The 19,069-nt window shown below is 56.9% G+C and overlaps 1 protein-coding gene across 8 annotated transcripts in view; it reads right to left on the bottom strand.

The window, feature by feature from the left end:
- Positions 1 to 485: 485 nt before the first annotated feature.
- Positions 486 to 19,069, bottom strand: part of LRP5 (LDL receptor related protein 5) — a 108,489-nt gene continuing 89,905 nt past the window's right edge. For 6 of the 8 annotated variants that reach the window (XM_029207230.1, XM_029207234.1, XM_029207236.1 and 3 more), the window contains 7 exons: positions 16,757 to 16,882; positions 12,945 to 13,181; positions 10,968 to 11,108; positions 9,058 to 9,294; positions 8,652 to 8,791; positions 2,514 to 2,611; positions 486 to 877 (listed from right to left, as the gene is read on the bottom strand). In XM_029207230.1, the coding sequence (XP_029063063.1) occupies positions 616 to 877; positions 2,514 to 2,611; positions 8,652 to 8,791; positions 9,058 to 9,294; positions 10,968 to 11,108; positions 12,945 to 13,181; positions 16,757 to 16,882 (1,241 nt within the window). In that variant the 3' untranslated portion in view covers positions 486 to 615. The remainder of the gene's footprint in view (positions 878 to 2,513; positions 2,612 to 8,651; positions 8,792 to 9,057; positions 9,295 to 10,967; positions 11,109 to 12,944; positions 13,182 to 16,756; positions 16,883 to 19,069) is intronic. The other 2 variants (XM_029207235.1, XM_029207232.1) reach the window with 1 other exon arrangement.

Below are 19,069 nucleotides of genomic sequence, written 5' to 3'. Positions count from 1 at the left end.
CCCCAGCACTGTCCTGACGGGCAGCAGCGGCCCTGGGCCGGCACGCACAGGTCAGACAGTAGCAAGGACCAGCCAGGAACAGCCCAAAGCCCAGGTATGTAACCTGCAGAGCCCAATGCGAAATGAAAATGCAGGGCCTCGGTCTTCAAAATTATTTAGAATTTCGGGACGGCAACAGCAGAGCATGAAATCAAGCATCAGGTCGTGCACGAGTCAGGCGTCCACGAAGCTGGCCCGCCCGCAGGCCTCTGCCCAGAGGTCTCACCCCTCCCTGTGGGAGCCTGATGGCAAGACGCCCATGCCCAGGACAAGTGCACGACCCCGACAGCTGTCCAGGGAGGGCCAGAGGTCAGCGTTCACTCCGTGGGGACACTCAGCTCCAACACACATGGCATGAAAGAATGGCAATGACGTTTTAAAAAATTAGGTTTATAAATATTTTCTCCATTGTACAAAGTTTTCCCCACCCTGCCCACCCCCATCACTGTTCACATTTCTCATGTTTTTAAAATCCCAACTATATTTATTTTTTAAATCATAAAATATAATTTTTTCTTTGTTCATATTTAAAACTATTTACAGGGGCAGAGAGAGGCCAGGGTGGCCCGGCCGAGGTCAGGACGAGTCCGTGCAGGGGGATGGAGGGGGCGGGAAGAGGTGGAAATAGCTCCTCTCTGTGGCGGGCGATGGTGGGCAGCTGTCCTCCGCCGACAGGTACTGGCTGTGGGGTGTGGGCGGAGGCGGGTAGGGGTCTGAGTCCGAGTTCAAATCCAGGTAGTACTTGCTGGCCTTCCAGCGGCTGGCGCTGTAGTCACTGTCACACACATCTGTGCTGCAGGGCGTCGTAGGGGGCGCCATGCCACGGATGATGTAGGGTCTGGAGGGGATACAGCAAGGGAAAGGGGACCTGGGTTCAGATTGGCCCACATGCACGTCCACCTTTGGGCACTTGGGCCCCCTGGCTATGTGGCCTCTCTGAGCCTCAATATTGCCACCTTTAAAGTGGGCGCACTGGCACCAAGCCCAGGCCCTGACAAGGACTGCAGCCCCAGGCCAAGGTCACCTTTACGGGGAACGAGGCCTCCAGAGCCTACCTGGCTGACCTTGGGCAACTTAACCTCTCTGAGCTTCAGTTTCTCATTGACACAATGGGGAAGATGAAACAGTAACCATTTCAAAAGGAGCTTGTGAGGACTAAAATGAGATTCTGCCTGGAATGCGCTAGAAACAGCATCTGACACCAGAAAGCGGTCGACGACCGTTCCCCCTTCTACCATTACTGTAAATATTGGAGACCAGTTGGCCTCCCATCTTGATCCCAGAGACGTCTCCTGACCGTCCCCGTGACATCGCCGTTTGGCCCGAGTCCAAGGTGGGGATCGTGGTGTGTTTAAGAGCCACAGTGGGGCTCACAGTGGGCGGGAAGGTGGAGCCAGCACCAAAGGGCCAGCGAGGGGCGCCTACACTGAGGAAAGTGCAGCAGCAGGATATGCCTCGTGGAGCCCTGGGAGCAAGAAGGGACGCCCACAGACAGTGGGGAGGGCAGAGGTCGTGGAGGGGGACCAAAACCAGGGCAGAAGGAGCAAAGCATGCAGTAGACTGGAGGCTGAGGGGCCTTGCCTGGCTGGTGTGGCGGTGACAGCTCTGGGGACACACGGTGACACTGAGGCACTGGGGAGCCCCCGCAGGTTCTTGAACAGGGCAGTGACCCAGTAAACGGTTGGGCCTCCCCGGAATCTGCACGGCTGCCCGGCTCCCCGGCCAGGCCCCGGAGTTCCCCAAACGGCCACCAGGTGGCAGGCGGTGCCGCGCTCGGAGGGTCCGCCGCTCCGGGAGGACCAAGGGCCTCCGCCACCCGCAAGCCCTGCTCTCTACACAGGGGGCGAGCCTGGCGGGGCCGACCCTCCACCTGCCCCATCAGGTAGCTCGCCCGGGGGTGGGGTCGGGGGCCCCAGCGCACCTGGTGGGCGGGCCCTGTCGGCTGAGACCACCGGGTGAAGGTCAGCAGGTTCACCTCGCCCACCCTGGCTCCGACCCGCCCCTGGCCACAGGCCAGCAAACCCGGATCCCGTTTCTCCTCAACGCTCTCCAGCTGGCCGCTCCCCACCAAGGAGGGGGTCGTGCGACCCCTAAAGGGACAGCTGGGAGTGCGGGGTCGGAGCTGAGCAGGCCCGGGGCCCAAGCAGGCCCTCGCAGTGACTAAGGGGGAAGGGTCGCCCCATCAAGGGGCAGCCGAGGTACCAAGGGGTGGCGCCCCACCGGGGTCCCAGCGCTGGATTCAGGCACAGAGCGCAGAGCCCTCCGGGGCACGGGGCCGGCTGCGGTGGAGACCCCTGGGGGCGTCATTCAAGGCCACGTGTGGCCCGGCTTACAAAACACCCCCAGGGCTGCCAACCGTGGGCTCAGGATGGTTTCTGAACTCAGCACGCCCGCCGGCGCCCCGACCCCTCCGCGCTTTCTCCCGCAGGAAATGGGGACCAGGCCCGGTACCGCGGGGCGCGCGGGCTCCGTACCTGTACGGCCTGGCGGTGGCGGGAATGCTGGAAGGGTAGAACACGTCCACGTTGTACAAGGAGGGGTCCGTGGCGGGGGACGGCGGCGGGTTCAGGATCTGAGGGGAGCCAAGCAAGGTCACACGGGACCCGGAGCCAGCGGTCCCCACCGCCCACCGGCCACCCCCAACCAGCTGCCCTCCTCCCAGGGCCCTTCCTGGTCTGGGGAGGGGAAGGGGCAGCTGTGGCCCGAGGGTGGGCACGAGCAGGGGGAGAGCCCGGCCCGCTGATCAGTGGTGACCCCAGGCCCGGGAGCTCGGCTGCGCACTCAGGACCCCGACACAAGCCCCCTCTGCACCGTGCCACCAGCAGGGAAGGGTCCCCGCAGGCCCGGGCGTGTCCCCACGCCACTGAGTGCCTCCCGAGGTTCCTCAGGGGCTTTTCTGTCAACTCCCCTCTTTGGTCTCTTACTCCCCCATCTCCTCCCACGTGGTGCAAAGTCTAATCTCTATAATTCATTCCTTACTCCTACCATTCAGGGGACCCACATCCCAGCCTGAACCCTGACAAGGCACACGCACCACCACACGGAAGGAGGGGCCACAGCCCTGCTGCCCGCCCTCCCCACCCTCTCAGCAAATGAGGAAGGGGCGCCCCATTCTCAAGGGACTATATTGGCCCCAAACTGTGATAATAAGTACACAACTCTTCCCCATGAATGCGCCCTCAAGAGCCAGGTGGCACATGACCGGCCCCACAAGAGGGACAGAGGGACCTGGGGGCCAGACACCCGCGGGGTCTGCACCTTCCCCAGCAACCATCGCTGCCTGCGCCCCCCGCCCCTCCTCTGAGCTGTCCCTGCCAGGGGCACAGCCAGACCTGGGAGTCTGAGTGCCCTGAGGGACTGAATTCCCCCAGGTCCCTGGGGCGATGGAAAGGGCACGGCCTTCCCTCGCCAACCCCGCCCCCCCTGCTTCGGCAGATGTGGGTTGAGACCTGTTTTATCAACCTCCCAGCTGCTCCCTGGTGAGGGACTTCACCTCTTGAGGCCTCAGGATCCTCATTCCTAAGATGGGGCTAAGGAGACCCGCTTCCCAAGGCTGTCCTGACACTAGGTGAGTCACCTACAGGACGTGCCCAGACCCCTCCCCTACCCGTCAGGAACTGGCACGGACCCCTCTCCTTATTCTGTGGGGGAGGGCCCTCTTCAGCCCAGATAGCCAGCCTGCGGCTTCCTCGGGGTGTGACCCCAAAGCTAGGAAGGCACGCCTGGGGGAAGAGGGTGGTGTTCAGAGAGAGAGCAGAAACCAGGCAGGGAAGCCCAGCAGAAAGGGCCTCCCCCAGCGGCTCCCACGCCCCAGGCCCTTGCGCTCCTATTTCCGCATCTGCCCATGAACCTGACTGGACCTGGCTTCTCTTCACTGCTGCCTCCAAGGAGAACTCTGGGATCCTGCCCAAGTCCCCTCCCCTGCTGCTGTCGGTGCTACTTCCCGCAGGGTGCTGGGGAGGTGAAGGTCAAGGAAGAAGTCTCCCCAATGCTACAATGGGCATATTTCTAGCAAGTTCTGCTGGAGCAGCACCTCGGCGACTTCTCGGTCACCTGGTGCGTGGGGGCTAGGGGCTCTTCCCCGCTCAGATCATCTACCTTTCCTGCGTTCTAAAGAGTGCTCTTTACCTCTCACTGGCCAACTCCCTGCAATTCTAACCCCCGATAGTAACTCTGTGTATTTGAACTTTCTCTCTTCAAATCACCATGTAACTTCCGTCTCCTCATTGGACCTCGACTAATAAAGGCCGCCTTTTTTTTCTTTTGGCTGCACTGCTTGGCATGCGGGATCTTAGTTCCCCATCCAGGGATTGAACCTGTGCCCCCTGCAGTGGGAGCTCGGATTCTTAACCACTGCACCACCAGGGAATTCCCTAAAGGCCGCCTGGTAGCCATCAGCACAGAAATAAAGTCGGATGCCTCCAGCCTCACTCAGTACTCCTAATCACATTCCAGGAGAATCAAAGTTAAATTTGATTCCAGGAGAATCAAAATTAAATACAAACACAAGGGACTTCCCTGGTGGCGCAGTGGTTAAGAATCTGCCTGCCAATGCAGGGGACACAGCTTCGAGCCCTGGTCTGGGAAGATCCCACATGCCGCGGAGCAACTAAGCCCGTGAGCCACAACTACTGAGCCTGTGTCCTAGAGCCCGCGAGCCACAACTACTGAGCCCACGTGCCACAGCGACTGAGCCCGCGTACCTAGAGCCCGTGCTCCGCAAAGAGAAGCCACCGCAATGAGAAGCCTGCGCACCGCGATGAAGAGCAGCCCCCGCCCACTGCAACTAGAGAAAGCCTGTGTGCAGCAATGAAGACCCGACGCAGCCAAAAGTTAGAAAAAAAAAAAAAAAAATACAAACACGAAACCTTGAGAAGATTAAGAAAGAGAGCATGGAAAGAAACATTTTTACAAGACGGGAAAGCCTTTCTGGGTATGACCAAAAATCCCCCAAACTCCCATAAAAGATGAATAATTTCATTGTATAAATGGCAAAACACAACATAAACCAAATCAAAAGACAGAAAGCTAGGAAAAACATTTTCAACCCTTATCCCAGGCTAACTTTCTTAATATATCTCTATATAAAGAGCCCTTACAAATAAATTTTAAAAATACCAACAACCCAATAGAAAAAGGACATAAACGCACCCATCTGAGAAAATAAAACCACAAAGGTTATTAAACATACAAAAAGATCTTTGACATCATACGTAATAAGAGAAATATAAATTTAAATTACACCACTATACCATCTTTACCCTAAACTGGACCTGACAAGAGTGTGTTTGAGAGGGACGGTCGTGCTGGTGTGGCCCTCTGCTAGCGGGAAGATGGACTGTCCCCTTGTGAGGGACCCTTGGCAAGAAAGGTCAAGATGACCAATGCTCAGCCTTAGCTGCAGGGCATCTTCCTGCTGGCCCCTACCCAGGAGGGGAAATGAGGAAACCGCAGGAGTTCCGGGCATCACTGTTAGGGTAACGAGATCCTGGGAATGACTGGACACCCACTGGTGTGGGCCCAGCTGCACCCCAAAAAAGGGCACTCTCCAGTCACCAAGAGGGGGACAGCTCTGCCCGAGAAGCAAAACAAACTTCAGGGTGCAGGAGAGGCAGGGTAGGGGAGTGGTCAGCTTGGACAGAATGGCCCCAGGGAGGAGGGGGGCGGGTAGTCACCACTCAGTTCCTTGGCCTCATCTGCCAAATAGGAGGCTGATAGCGCCCCCTTCTGGAGTCGGGGTGATAACAGCACACGAAGAGTGTAGTCCTCAGAAGTGCTGGGTAAAGGCCAGCTTTCACTGATCCTTGGTAGCAAAAAGCAAGGCTCAGAGAGGAGCTGTCATTACCTTCAGATGCTACCATGCAGGTTTTAAAAAGTACATATGAAACTGCTCTGTATGAGACTAAAATGGTGGATACATGTCATTACACGTTTGTCCAAACCCACAGAATACTACACCACCAAGAGCGAACTCCAGATGTAAACCATCGACTCTGGGTGATGGTGACGTGTAGATTCATGGACTGTAACGAGTACCCCACTCTGGTGGGGGATGTTGATAAAGGGGGAGGAAGGGGGATTTGGGAAACCTCCCTACCCTCCTCCCAATTTTGCTGTGAACCTAGAATTGCTAGATAGATACATAGATACACAGATACACAGATAGATAGATATAGATAGGTATAGATAGATAAAAGTTGTCTTAAAATACAAGTGCATATATAAAACTGGTGAACTGTGAATAAAGTCAAAGTGTATCGTATCAATGCCCTGACTATGCTACTGCACTACTGCTATAGACTGAATGTTTGCGTCCCCACAAATTCATATGTTGAAACCTAATTCCCAACATGATGGTATTAGGAGGTGGGGCTTTGGGGATGTGATTAAGTCACGAAGGTGGAGCCCTCATAAATGGAATCAGTGCCCTTAAAGAATCGACCCCAGAGAGCCCCCTCACCCCTTCCACCATATACAGATAAGACGGCCACTGCAGGGAGTTCCCTGGTGGCCTAGTGGTTAGGATTCCAGGCTTTCACTGCCGTGGCCCCGGGTTCAATCCCTGGTCAGGGGACTGAGATGCTGCAAGCCTCGCAGTGAGAAAGAAGGAAAAGAAAGAAGGAAAGAAAGAAAAGGAAGTGGGGAAGACAACTACTATGAACCAGGGACCGGGCCCAAACCTGCCAGAACCTTGAGCTTGAGTTTCCCAGCCTCCAGAACTGTGAGAAATAAATGTGTGTAGTTTAAGCTGCCCAGTCTATGGTATTTTTGTTAGAGCAGCATGAATGGGCTAAGACAACCATAGTTATGTAAGACGTTACCACTGGGGAAAACTGGTGAAAGGGAGATAGGACCTCTCTGTATTATTTCTTACAACTGCATATACATCTACAATTATCTCCAAAAAAAAAAAAAAAATTACTCTCTTTGTTGGGAAAATAAAGTTCATACTCTTGTATACTCGCTTATGTACAGACTTCCTCTGGGAGGACACACGATAAACTCACCACAGGATGTGCCTCCGGGGGAGGGGTGAGCTCCTGAGCAGGTGAGGGCTGGGCCCTCCTTTCACTGTGCCCTTTGAATTCTGTACCACGAACATATATTACTGATTCAAACGCATGTAGTTAATTTTTAAATAGCTGGCTCCATGCAGGCTTTCTCTCTGGGATGATGCAATGTTCTACATCTAACAATAGTGATGACTGCACAGCTCTGTGAATGTACTAGAAACCCCCGAGCTGTGCGCTGTAAGTGCGTGGGTGGATCGGAGGGCATGTGAATTATATCTCAGTAAAGCCGCTGAAAAAGATTGCTGGTGGTCAGTGTCATCTCTTGCTGTCGAATAAGATCTCCCCAGCTCCCGGCAGGGGCTGCGGATGGAGACGTCAGTTTCCCGAGCATCCTGCTGCCTGCGTGGGGGGGGGGGGTGGTCCAGGGGGCTGTCCTGGGGTAAGCTCAGTCTTACACGGGTTCCTGGTGCTTTCAGCTGGTCACGTGGGACATCTGAAAGCCAGGTGACAGTAGCAGCAGGAAGGACAAGAGGTATGGTGAGGAGGAGTCTGAAGCTCCAGGCTCCTTGTTCCCTCTGCCCCGAAACACAGTCGGGCCCTGGAGCTGCCAGATTTGGTTCTGATCCTGCCAACCCGAGATAATGACCCCCGCTGCCCCCCACTCCTTGGTCCTGCCAGGTCAGGTGTGATAAGGAGGGGCAACACCCCGGATACGGGGGACACCCAGAAGGGCAGGAAGGCCCAGCCCTGGTGGGTGGGGCTCACTGGCGACCCCCCAGAGAAAGCTCAAGGGGCTGTCTTCACGTCAGAAGAGCATACCGTCACAGGAAGTCGGGTTTTGGAGAATTATAAAGCACAGAACCATATAAAGTCAGAACGTGATATGTATCCTCAGGTTCACATCCGTGCATCAAGCTTGCCCCAGTTACCCTGGGGCCACGCTTTGGAAATGGGGGTCTTTTCCAGCCTCGAGGAGAGGGTCCCCCTCGGGATCCTGGTGTGGGGCTGGGATACTGGGGGCTTTGGCCCTTCACCCTCTGTAGAGTCATTTCGTTCTAGGGTGGGGCTCGGCCTAGGGCCAGCCCCTCACCCCACTCAGGCTGCCGGAAGCTCCAGGGAGCATTTCAGCCACGACAGTCACCCCAGGAGTGCCTGTCCTTAGAAAACCATCTGGCTATTTTCTGGGAACCAGCAAGGCTGTGGGCGGGAAAATAGAGCGTTTCTGGCGGGGACGCTGAGGGGAAGCTCGAGTCCATCCAGACAGGCCCTGCCGATGGGGCGGGCCCGAGGAACCAGACGGCCACCCAGACAGGGAAACGCCCAACAGCAACCCCGGGAGGTGGGATTATGGGTGAGACTCTCACTTTTTAGAATCTTATGTGGCTTCCAGGTTATCCACAATGAACAGGAAGCACTCTTTTCTGAACAGAAAATGATGCTGAAGAGAAAAACTACAGGTCACGACGGGGAGAAAGGTGAACGCACCCACCATTCTAAGTGGTGGAACAGCAAGTAATTCTCGGAATCCTGAGGACGTGCCTGCCCCTGGTGGGCAGGGGGGACCCTGAGCTGGCCAGGCGTCCTCCTGCCCCTACTCACCGGCGGGTACAGCGTGGCCTTGGTGCTGGATGAGCTGCTGGACGAGGCCCCGGTGACGTGGTTCCGGTCGTAGAGGGGCACCCCGGCTCGGCCCCCCATAAGGCTCACGGAGCTCATCATGGACTTGCTGCACGAAATGCCTGCGGGGAGGGGGTGGGGGAACGAGGCCAGTTAGGGGCAGGGGCGCCCCACGCACACGGCGCACTCTCCCCAGCCCCGCTGCCCCGGAGACCCAGGTTCAGGTGCGGAAGCCCTATGAGAGATGTGTCCCCGCCCAGCCGTCCCCGGGGGACGACTCAGGACACAGCCCACGAGAACATCTCAGGTCAAGTCCAAAGAGCATTCCTGATCCACTCGCCCCATATCCCGCCCTTTCTGCCTCCGCACCGCCGCCCAGGGTCCTCACCTGTGAAGGGACCGTGCTGGGTGCCGCCGGGGGCGATGAAATTGAGGGGCACGTGGGGGGTCCCACTGACGTACTCATGCGGGAAGGGCCCGTTGGCCCCGGCGTAGCGCTGACACACCACGCGCTGGCACACAAAGTAGACCCCGCCCATGATGAAGAGCGAGAGGATGATGCCGATAACCGGCCCGATGGCGCTGCTGTGGGCCGGGCCGTCGTCCGAGGGCAGCTTGGTGATTTCTGCCAGAGCACGGGCAGGAAGCGACAGCGGACGTTAACCCAAAGGGAGCGGGCCTCCTGCGGGGCAGGCGCTGTGTGCCCTGGCGGGCGGCTCCCGCCCCGGCCCAGCACCCGCCGATGGAGCCGCAGCACCTTCTCCCCCTCCTCGGCCTGACTCAGCTCTGCCACGGCCCCCGGCCCCTCAGCAGCGACTCCTCCGAAGCAGCCTCCTATTCATGCCCCTGACCCGGAGCTTCTCGGCTGGAAGCAGGCGCTGGGTCCTCCCACGTCCACGTCCCTAGTCCAGCTGAGCCCCAGCCCCAGGAGGCTGGAGGGGGCGGGGCGGGGAGACGGGACCACGCGGAGGGGCGGGGCTGACCCAAGCACCCAGGGCCGGGGGGCCTCCATCTGAGCCCCTCACGCCTGCCTGCCACAGAGGCTGGGAATCCTGAAGGCCCTAGGCAGGGAAAGTGTGAGAAGTGGAATGTGAAGGGCCTGGCCTCAGCGGCCCAGTCAAACCCAAAAAGCCAGGAGCCAGCTCAGGGCTGCAAAGGTGCACCCAGGGCTCCCGGGCAGGGGCACTCCTGGGGCTCGCCCCACGATCAAAGCCACCTGAGGCATGGAGGGCATGTCTGGGCTCCAGACTCAGCTCTGACAAAAGGACATTCACTTTCCCATCAGGGTGGCACGTTTCTGAGAGCAGTCGACAACATCCCCTCCGGCCAAAGCCCGAAGGAAAGGGAGGAAAGCTGCTGGTTCCGGCGACGAGGCCTGACTATGGATAAACATCACCCCCAACGGCCGGGGCCACGATCACAGGGGAGCCTGAAGACAGACACCGTCACACTGGACACTTGTCCAGCAGAGGCGCGGGGCTCAGACCCCCCGGGGCTCCCACTGCTACCCTCTGGCCCCCAGACCACGCTCCTGAGATGGTAGCTGAGGGGCCTGACCCGGGTTGATGTGAAGGCACAAAAGCGCTCAGTGAGTCCCTTGGGGATGCCTCCTTCTTCCCCATTCACAAGACGCCTCTATCCTGCAGGCAGAGCTCTCAGCCCCGGTCCCTCTGCAGTGAACGAAGTGGCCATATCCCGAGACACACAGACACATTCCCACTTCCTGTCTGGGAATCCAGCTCCCTTCCTGTCTGAACCAGACAGCCTTTCAAGAGCCAACGCCTCCAGGAAGCCTTCTCTGACTGCCCTGGTTTCACATTCTCTAGCCCCTACATCCCTGGCCGTACAAGCTACGTCACTCAAGGGGCATGCAGCGTGTGTGTGTGTGTGTGCGTGTACGTGTGTGCATGGGCACACACCACTCCTCCTCAGCCAGACAGCAGGCTGCCAGGGAATGGACTCACCCACTACTCTGTCAGGGTGATCTTGTTGACAGATGTTGCTGAGGGCTCTGGGCGGAAGCATGCCACCTTACACTCAGGTCTGGCCTGGCACATCTATGCCTTCTCTGTGCCTCTGTCCCAGCTGAAATGCCCCTTGGCTCAGTTTCCCCCTCCCCCTCCTCACAGCCGCCTCCACCTCCAGGAAGGCTTCCCTGACTCCCTACCGAGGCCAAATACTCCTGACCTCCCAGCCTCCTCAGTCCCCGCCACTTCCTCCCTCTAGACCCGACGGTCCTGGGACAGAACCCCAGCATAGGGCGACCCTCCAACCCCGCCCTCGGGGAAGCCAGCTCACCACACATGAGCTCGTCGGAGCCATCGACGCAGTCAGGAAAGGAATCGCACTGCTGCTTGATAAGGACGCACTGGCCGCTGGCGCACCGGAACTGGTTGGGCAGGCAGACGGCTGCAAGGAGGGGCCTTGCGTTCAGAGAGGCTGGAGGGCATGATGCAGCCAGGAGCACTAAGCAGATGACCTCCACCGGGGCTCCCTGCCCCGCCCCCCCAGACCCAACAACAGAGGTCTGGGCTCCAAATACAGAGCAGACAAACGGACCCTTTCTAGGACCGGGTCGGGGCGTGGTCACAGCAAAGCCAGTCTTCACCCACCCCTCGAGGACCCCAGTTCCGAGGCCCATGCAATGCTGGGGGCGGGCTGGCAGGGAAGAGACCGCAACGACCCAGGGAGGTATTCATTCATCAGGTTCCTACCATGGGTCAGGCCCGCAAAGCACCAGGACTACCACGGCCCCTGTGCCCAGGCCCTCCCAGGTTACCAGGAAGGGGACAGCCGCTGGCTCCACAAGGAACTGGGCTCCTAGAGTGGGAGGGGCAGGGGACAGGGGGTGCACCAGCAGAGCTCTGAGGGTCCGGAAGGGGGAGCACAGCACAACCGGAAAGGCAGAGGCGGGCCACGCAAGGAGGACGAGGAAGGCTGGGTGCTGACTGCTGCCTCCCTGCTGATCTGGAAAGGGCTATGGCCCCATGAGGAAGGCATCACCCACCCCCAGTACTTGCCGTCTAAGCTCCCCACCCGCCCTGCCCCAGGCACCCACTCTGGAAACCAGAGACAAGAAACCCTGTCCTTGCAATAAGTGGGCAGGTCTGCTGGTAACCTAGCAGGAGAGGAGGCTTCTGAAACAGAGGGCAGAGCCCAGAGCCTCCACTAGGGCCTGCTGTCCTCCTGATGTGTCCTTTCTCCAGGAGAAACAGTCACAGCGGGAGGAGGGAGGGGACGGTCCCTAATCAGGGCTCCTGCCACCTGCTGAGAGCTTGGACACAAGACTGTGCTGGGGCCAAGGATGTAAGGCAGGGCTCAGCAAACATTTCTGTAGAGCCAGGTCTCTTTTGTAACTACTCAACTCTGCCGTTTCCGTGCAGGACCAGAGACAACAGGTAAATGAATGAGCCTGACTGCGTCCCAGTAAAACCGCATTTACCAAAACAGGTGGTGATCTGGATTTGGCCCTCAGGCCGCAGCATGCTCATCCCTGGTCTACAGTCTCCGTCGAATTCAAAGGGGCTGTGAGCTGGAAAGACTTAACAACTGCGGCTTTATAGAAACATTTGGGGAAATGACCCCCAGGCCTTCACCTTCCACAGAATGGCTGCTCACCATGAATGGGGACAGTGGACAGATAACATCTGAGTTATCCAAGAAGAGGACCGGTGGCTGTGGGGTGGCAGCTAGAACGACCCATTAACAGCTCAGTGGCAGTCATGGGGCCGTGGTGCTGACGGTGTGTGGCAGGAACCAACGGAGCAGGTCATTTTATGTAAGAAAACCTCAGAGGGAGCACAGAGATTTGTCTCACTGTCACGGTCTAAAAGGAAGATACTGCCAGCCAGCGTGGACCCAGGTTGACTAAGCAAATCTCTTTGTAACTCCTGGTTCAAGGGGATACTAGAAACCACCCAGATGTAAGTGTTGCCCCACAGACGGCTTGGTGGAGGACAGCACTGCCTTTTGCGATGGGGCTTAACCAGGGTGTAAACCATGCAAATCCAGCTGACTACTGGACTTACTTGGGTCTCTGTAAAATTCTTGACTGAAGGAGGGAAGGCAAGATAGACCCTCAGTCTGCCTTCAAGCCAAAGTGCTTGGCGAGGCAGAGCGCAACAGCTCTCAGTGGGCCTGCAACTAACATTCTCCCCTCCCAAGCTGAGGGGCCACGGCAGTTTCGCTCCAGGCCGAGGCTTTATGCGTGACCTGATGGAGCCCAAGCTCCAGGAGGGCGGAGAGCGCGAGCCTAGGGGAGGGGCGGGGCCTCACCATCGCAGTCCGCCTCGTCCGAGCGGTCCTGGCAGTCAGCCTCGCCATCACAACGCAGCCGCAGGTCCACGCACTGGCCCCGCGCACACGGGAACTGGGCGGCCGAGCACACCGGGCAGCCCTCCTCGTCGCTCTGGTCATCACACTCCGGGAAGCCATCGCAGCGCCAGGCCCCAGGAATGCAGTCGATCTCCCCAGTGGCGCACGCAAACTGGTCCGGGGAGCACGTAGGAGGCTCTGGGGAGGAGAGAAAGACCATCACAGGCCGCCCAGCAGGGCAAAAACTGGGCGAAACACCTCTGGGTTTCAAAGCGGGGAACACGCTCAATTCACAAGTGCTGTACCCGGTCTCCACTGCCCTGCGTCTTGTCTGCGTCCCACCTCCAGCCCCCAGTGTGTGAGGAAGCTGTCCGTGTGCACGGCCTGGCTACAGGGGAGTGTCCACTGCACCCCCGCCGGAAATAGGAGGGTCAGAAAGTGGGTGGTCAGCACCCACACCTGTTACACATTTGGGGCAGCGGAGCCAGAACTCTGTGGGTGGCCAGCGAGCCCACAGGCATGGCGGCAGGGGGTGGGGGGCACCGGTGGAAGACCCGGGCACCTTGTTGAAGAGTGGGCTGAGGCAAGGTAGGTGGTGAGGATTCCACAGTGGCGAGCAGAGTGGATGAGGATGGGGCTCGAAGGCTCCCCGGTGGAGGGAGTCGTGGAAGGGTGGTGAGCTGGGAGGGTGAAGGACAGGAGATCTGGGGCCACCTCGTACCAGGTGGCCATGGCAAGTCACTTCCCCCTCGGGGTCAACTTCCCCAGTGCAGGCTAAGAATGGGCCAGACGCGCAGTAGCACTCAGTGAGTGGCACTGTCCTGGAGGCCAAGACGCAGGTGGGCATGGATGCCAGGGCACTGGCAGAGAGACACAGGAGGAGCCCCTTGGTCCCAGGCTGCCCCCATTTCCCAGGGGGCCCGTCATCATCTCTCCACTCCTCGGTCTGGAAAATCACAGGAAACTGAGCCCCAGAAACTGGTCCAAACTTTGTTTTAACGTTTAGCAACAGTCCTCAATACCCTTGAAATCTGATTAAGGAAAAAGGTATTGGGAGTTCCCTGGCGGTCCAGTGGTTAGGACTTGGCACTTTCACTGCCATGCCCTGGGTTCAATCCCTGGTCAGGGAACTAAGGTACACAAGCCACGCAGCACGGTCAAAAAAACAAAAAAGCTATCAACTTCACAAAAGTATTGATTTCAAGATGTACTAAGCCTTTCAACATTTGGAACCCATATGCCTCCCCCATAACTGCGGGGTCCACACTGGGCTGAATAGGGATGTGAGATGGGGGAGGAGATGTGAGCAAAAATGAACACAAGGCCGCTGTTCCCACTGGGCTCGGCCACAGAGGACAGCCGGGGACAAAGGAGCCAACGACGGATGTGTGCACACTGAGCCACCAACAGAGAACACAGGGATGCTGGCCACGGAAAGGTGCATGTGGACAGTGGCTGAGGCCCCGCTCCTGGACTCCAGCCCCCCACAGCCCAGCAGGAAGAAGAGGGTCCACGTGGGGCAGGCTCTGATTCCCCACAGGGCCCCCAGTCCTGGCAGCAGCGGCCGGAGAGTGAGGACGGGACAGGATGGGGGTTGCACAGACCTGGGGTTGAACCCAGGCTCCCCCAGCATCTGTGTGACCCGAGGACCCCCCAACCTCCCAGAGCCTCCGTCTCCTCGTCCCTAAAACAGAAGCAGCCACCCTCCATCACAGGCTCCTCGCGGGAGTAACGAAGACAGCGGAGAAAGCACGCGCACGGGCATGTGTGAGCGAGTGTGTGCACACGCGCGGTGCCTGGTTCGGTAATGTGCGCGTGCACAGCATTGGCAGTGGCGCTGCTCTGCCGGTGCACGGGGCATGAGGGTCCATGGCACCTCCTGGGAACCTCAGTCAGCCCTTATCCTCCTGTGAGCCCCCAGAGAAGAGGCCAGGGAAGAACAGAGATGGGGACACAGTAAATACAGGCCTCTTAGGCCGTGAGGAAGGGCCTGGCATCCTCAAGTCTGAGGGCCAAAGCCCGGGGGCGGGTGACAGAGGGATGCGTCCTCCCCTGGGGAGGCCCAGGGCTGGGGTCCCAGGGAGAGCTGAGCAATCTGTGCAGCTCTCTCCCCGGCCCCGTCTCCTCCAGGGCAGCCTGGACGTCTGTGGGACCTGCACAACCACTTGGGCCCTGGGGCCGGAACTCAGAAACAAGCCACCAGGAAGCTCAGGAGGGTCAAGGTGGCCCCCACCACGGGACAGTCATGAAATATCCCCTCTGTTCTTGGCCAAGCTCTCTGGGGTTCACAGTGTGAGGTGGGGCAGGAGAAAGCTCCAGAAGGACAGGCCCATGGTCCTGCTTCCTGAGATGTGCTGAGCATATGCCGTGTGTGGGACACAGCGTGGAGGTCGTGGGGATGAGGATGAGAAGAAAAGGGACAGGGTAAAGACTGGCCCCCAGGAGCTCAGAGGAGGAGGGAAGAAGAGAGGAACACAGGAACAGCACATCCAAGGTCACCTGGGGGACCTACAGGAAGAGGAGAGGAAGTCCTGGGGATTGGGTTTCATCATGGTGACAATGACAATTATTCCTTTTTATTACTACTGCCATTCTCACAACTAATAGCACCTGGCATTCCTGTGTGCCATGTGTCAGGGACCATGCAAAGTACTCTGTTACTTAATAACAACCCCATCAAGTAAGTGCTCTCAATTTCTCTATTTCACAGAGAAGGAAGTGGAGGCTCAGAGAGGTGAGTGACCAGCCCAGGGTCACTCAGCTGGGAAGTGGCAAAGCTGGGATTTGAACCCAGGTCTGTCTGACACTGCAGCTTACATTCTTGGCCACTCCCTGTGCAACCTTAGGGAAGAAGAGGGTCAAGGGCAGAAGGCGGAGAAAAGACAGTACTAAAAAATTAGACAAACCCACTATTGGAGACTTCAACACCTCCATCAGTAACTGACAGCACAAACAGTCAGGAAGGATACAGACAACCTGAACAGCACTATCCATCAACTGGATCTAACCAACATTTACAGAACACTCCACCCAGCAACATCAGATGACACATCTTCTCAAGCTCACATGGAATATTCACCAAGGTAGACCACACGCTGGGGCATAAAACATACCTGAACGAAGTTAAAAGGATAGAAGTCATACAAAGCATATGCCGTGTGTGAGACACAGCGTGGAGGTCATGGGGGTGAGCATGGGAAGAAAAGGGACAGGGTAAACACCGGCCCCCAGGAGCTCAGAGGAGGAGGGGGAGTATGCGCACATACTCGCTCACACACGCGTGTGCACATGCTTTCTCCGCTGTCTTTGTTACTCCCATGAGGAGCCTGTGATGGAGGATGGCTGCTTCTGTTTTAGGGATGAGGAAATGGAAATTAATTCCACAATAATTTAATGGAACTAAACTAGAAATCAATAACAGAAAGATAGCTGGAAAATTCCCAACCATTTGGAAGTTACACAACACACTTCTAAATAACACAAGGGCCAAAGAATTACTGAGAATAATTTAAAAATATTTTAACTAACTGAAAATGAAAATGCAATTTATCAAAATTTGGGGGATGCAGCAAAACCAGTGCTTAGAGGGAAATTCATAGCCCTGAAATGCATATATTAGAAAAGAAGACAAAGAGACAGTCTGCTCCGCCTTCTACCCTTGATACTGGATGCCACAGGGACTATGTATTAAAAGACTGTCAGGCAGCAACCTGGCAGGCAGAGAATCGGGTCCTGCTCAACGTCCCAACAGAAAGTGCTGAGGTCATACCTACCACCACAAGTCAACAGGTTCTGCAGGAGCACGAGGTGGACTGGGCATGAGCACCGTGGCGTCCCATCACCCTTGGCAATGCAGATGTGGGAACAGCCGCCATTGTCCCGGGCACAAGGGTGGGCTGCTGTGGAGAGAAAAGAGGGAGGGGGTCGGGTTCTACCTCCTACCTCAGGACTGTGGCCTAGAGGACGGAGGGGATGAATGCCAGGCAGGAGCTCACAAGAGCTGGCACTCCAGTAGGAGTGTGGTAGATCCTCACACTTAATTCTTAGGGCAGCCTATGGAGTCTGTTTCTGTTGACACTGCATTCTGCAGATGAGGAAACGGAGGCCAAAAGCACTTACAGAACTTTCCCTACGTCATACCCCAGCCTGTCTGCACCAGCTCCCACTGTGCCCACTACCATCATGCTACACTGCCCACCTGTGTGTCTGTCTCTCATGGTGTAGTGGGCTGAGTGGTGGCCCCCCAAAAGATATGTCCACGTCCTAATGCCTGGAATCTGTGAATCTGACCTTATTTGGGAAAAGGGTCTTTGCAAATGACGTAATCACGTTAAGGATCTTGAGATGGGGTCTAATTCTGAATTGTCTGTGTGGTCCCTAAATGCACTGACAAATGTCCTTATAAGAGACGACATAAGAGGTGAAGGCAGGGGACAAGGTCATGTGATGACAAAGGCAGAGACTGCAATGATGCAGCCACAAGGAACACCGGCAACCACAGGAAGTGGGAGGGGCAAAGAACCATCCCCTCCTCCGCCTCCCCACCCCCACCTCCAGCCTCCAGAGGGAGCACAGCCTTGCAGACACCTTGATTTTGGATTTCTCCAGAACTGTGAGAGGATACATTTCTGTTGCTTTAAGTCACCCAATTTGTGGTGACTTGTTATAGCAGCTGCAGGAAACTAATACACATGGAAGTTAAAATAATAAGGGTGTTGAACCCTGGGGAACTCGAACATTTCAATTCAATTAATTTCATGTGCCCAACACCTTGACAATGGTTAGGAGGCTGGGAGGGTGGCTGAGCTCCCTCAGGTGAGAGGAAATGGCGCAAAGCACTCTGCTCCTCACCCGGACCCCCAAAGACAAATCATAGTTTCTCCTCCTCAACCTTGAGGATTAGGTGTTTTTAAAATGACAGAGTCATGGTTTAGAGGAGGGTCAGCAAACTTTTGCCATAAAGAATCAGAAAGTAAATAATTTTGGTTTCATGGGCTAGGCCACCTATCTAGGTGACCAAGACTCCTTGTCAGCCAGCCGCAAAGCAAAGGCAGCCAGGATGACACAGACCTACGGGCTGCAGAGTGCCACCCCTGGTTTAGCGTTTAGTTGTGGGATCTTGTGGGGAGGCAGGATGGATAGCCCACGTCCCAAATCCACACCCAAGGACTTCCCGCCCTCACCCAAAACGAGGAGCCTCTCCATGTCACCCTAGAGCCCACACATTAGCACTCATAGACACGTCCCGGTCTCCAACCTCAAATCTGCTCACTGAACGTCTCCTGGCCCTTCCAGCCGCCCGGTTCCAAGGAGCTGCCGGTCAATGAGGCTGGCTTTCTGCCGACACCAGCAGGCAGTGGGTCTGGACATTTGTGGCCTCAGCATTCACCATTCTGACCATCTGCCAGCAACAACCAGGAATCGGGACTTGGCTGAGGATGGTGTAAGGGGCCAGGTGAACGCAGGCTTTCTAACCCATAGGCGTGGGGTGCCTCGGTTATACGGAAGCTAGTTCCCAGTGACTTCGCTTATCCAGGATCCCGCTGATTACCCACAAGGACAGAACCCACCGCCCAGCAGTCAGCACAGAAGTGACTGATCCAGAGGTCATGCCCCCATCCTGAGCAGGGAGCCCAACGGAAAAAAAATCCCAGTGCCTAAACTGTGGGCTCTGGCCTCAAATCCAAGCCCCATCACGTTTATTGGCTAGGTGACAGGGGGAAGTAGTACCCTTTCTGAGCCCTACTTTCCTCAGCTGTAAAGTAGAATTATTGTGAAATAACACATATAATGTAATAATATGCTGAGCACGGGACCTGGGGTGCAGAACAGTCAACACATGGTGTGGCCGAGGCAGAAGGCCAATAGTAATGGGCTGGGGTGAGGCTGGTGGGGCCCCAGGGCCTTGAAGGCGGCCAGACCGTGGGCATCACAGGACAAGGATAGTGATGGGTCTGCTCACCCAGCTGTCAGTCCAGGTGTATTTACTGAATGAAGAGAGAAAAGCGAGAAGACAGAGGGAGAGGTAGACACTTCTCACACACACACACACACACACACACACACACACACACACACACACACAC

Source organism: Monodon monoceros, unplaced genomic scaffold (assembly GCF_005190385.1).
Source record: "Monodon monoceros isolate NGI ecotype Baffin Bay Population unplaced genomic scaffold, NGI_Narwhal_1 Super_Scaffold_7, whole genome shotgun sequence".
NCBI lineage: Eukaryota > Metazoa > Chordata > Mammalia > Artiodactyla > Monodontidae > Monodon > Monodon monoceros.
This window is presented reverse-complemented; position numbering and strand designations above follow the sequence as displayed.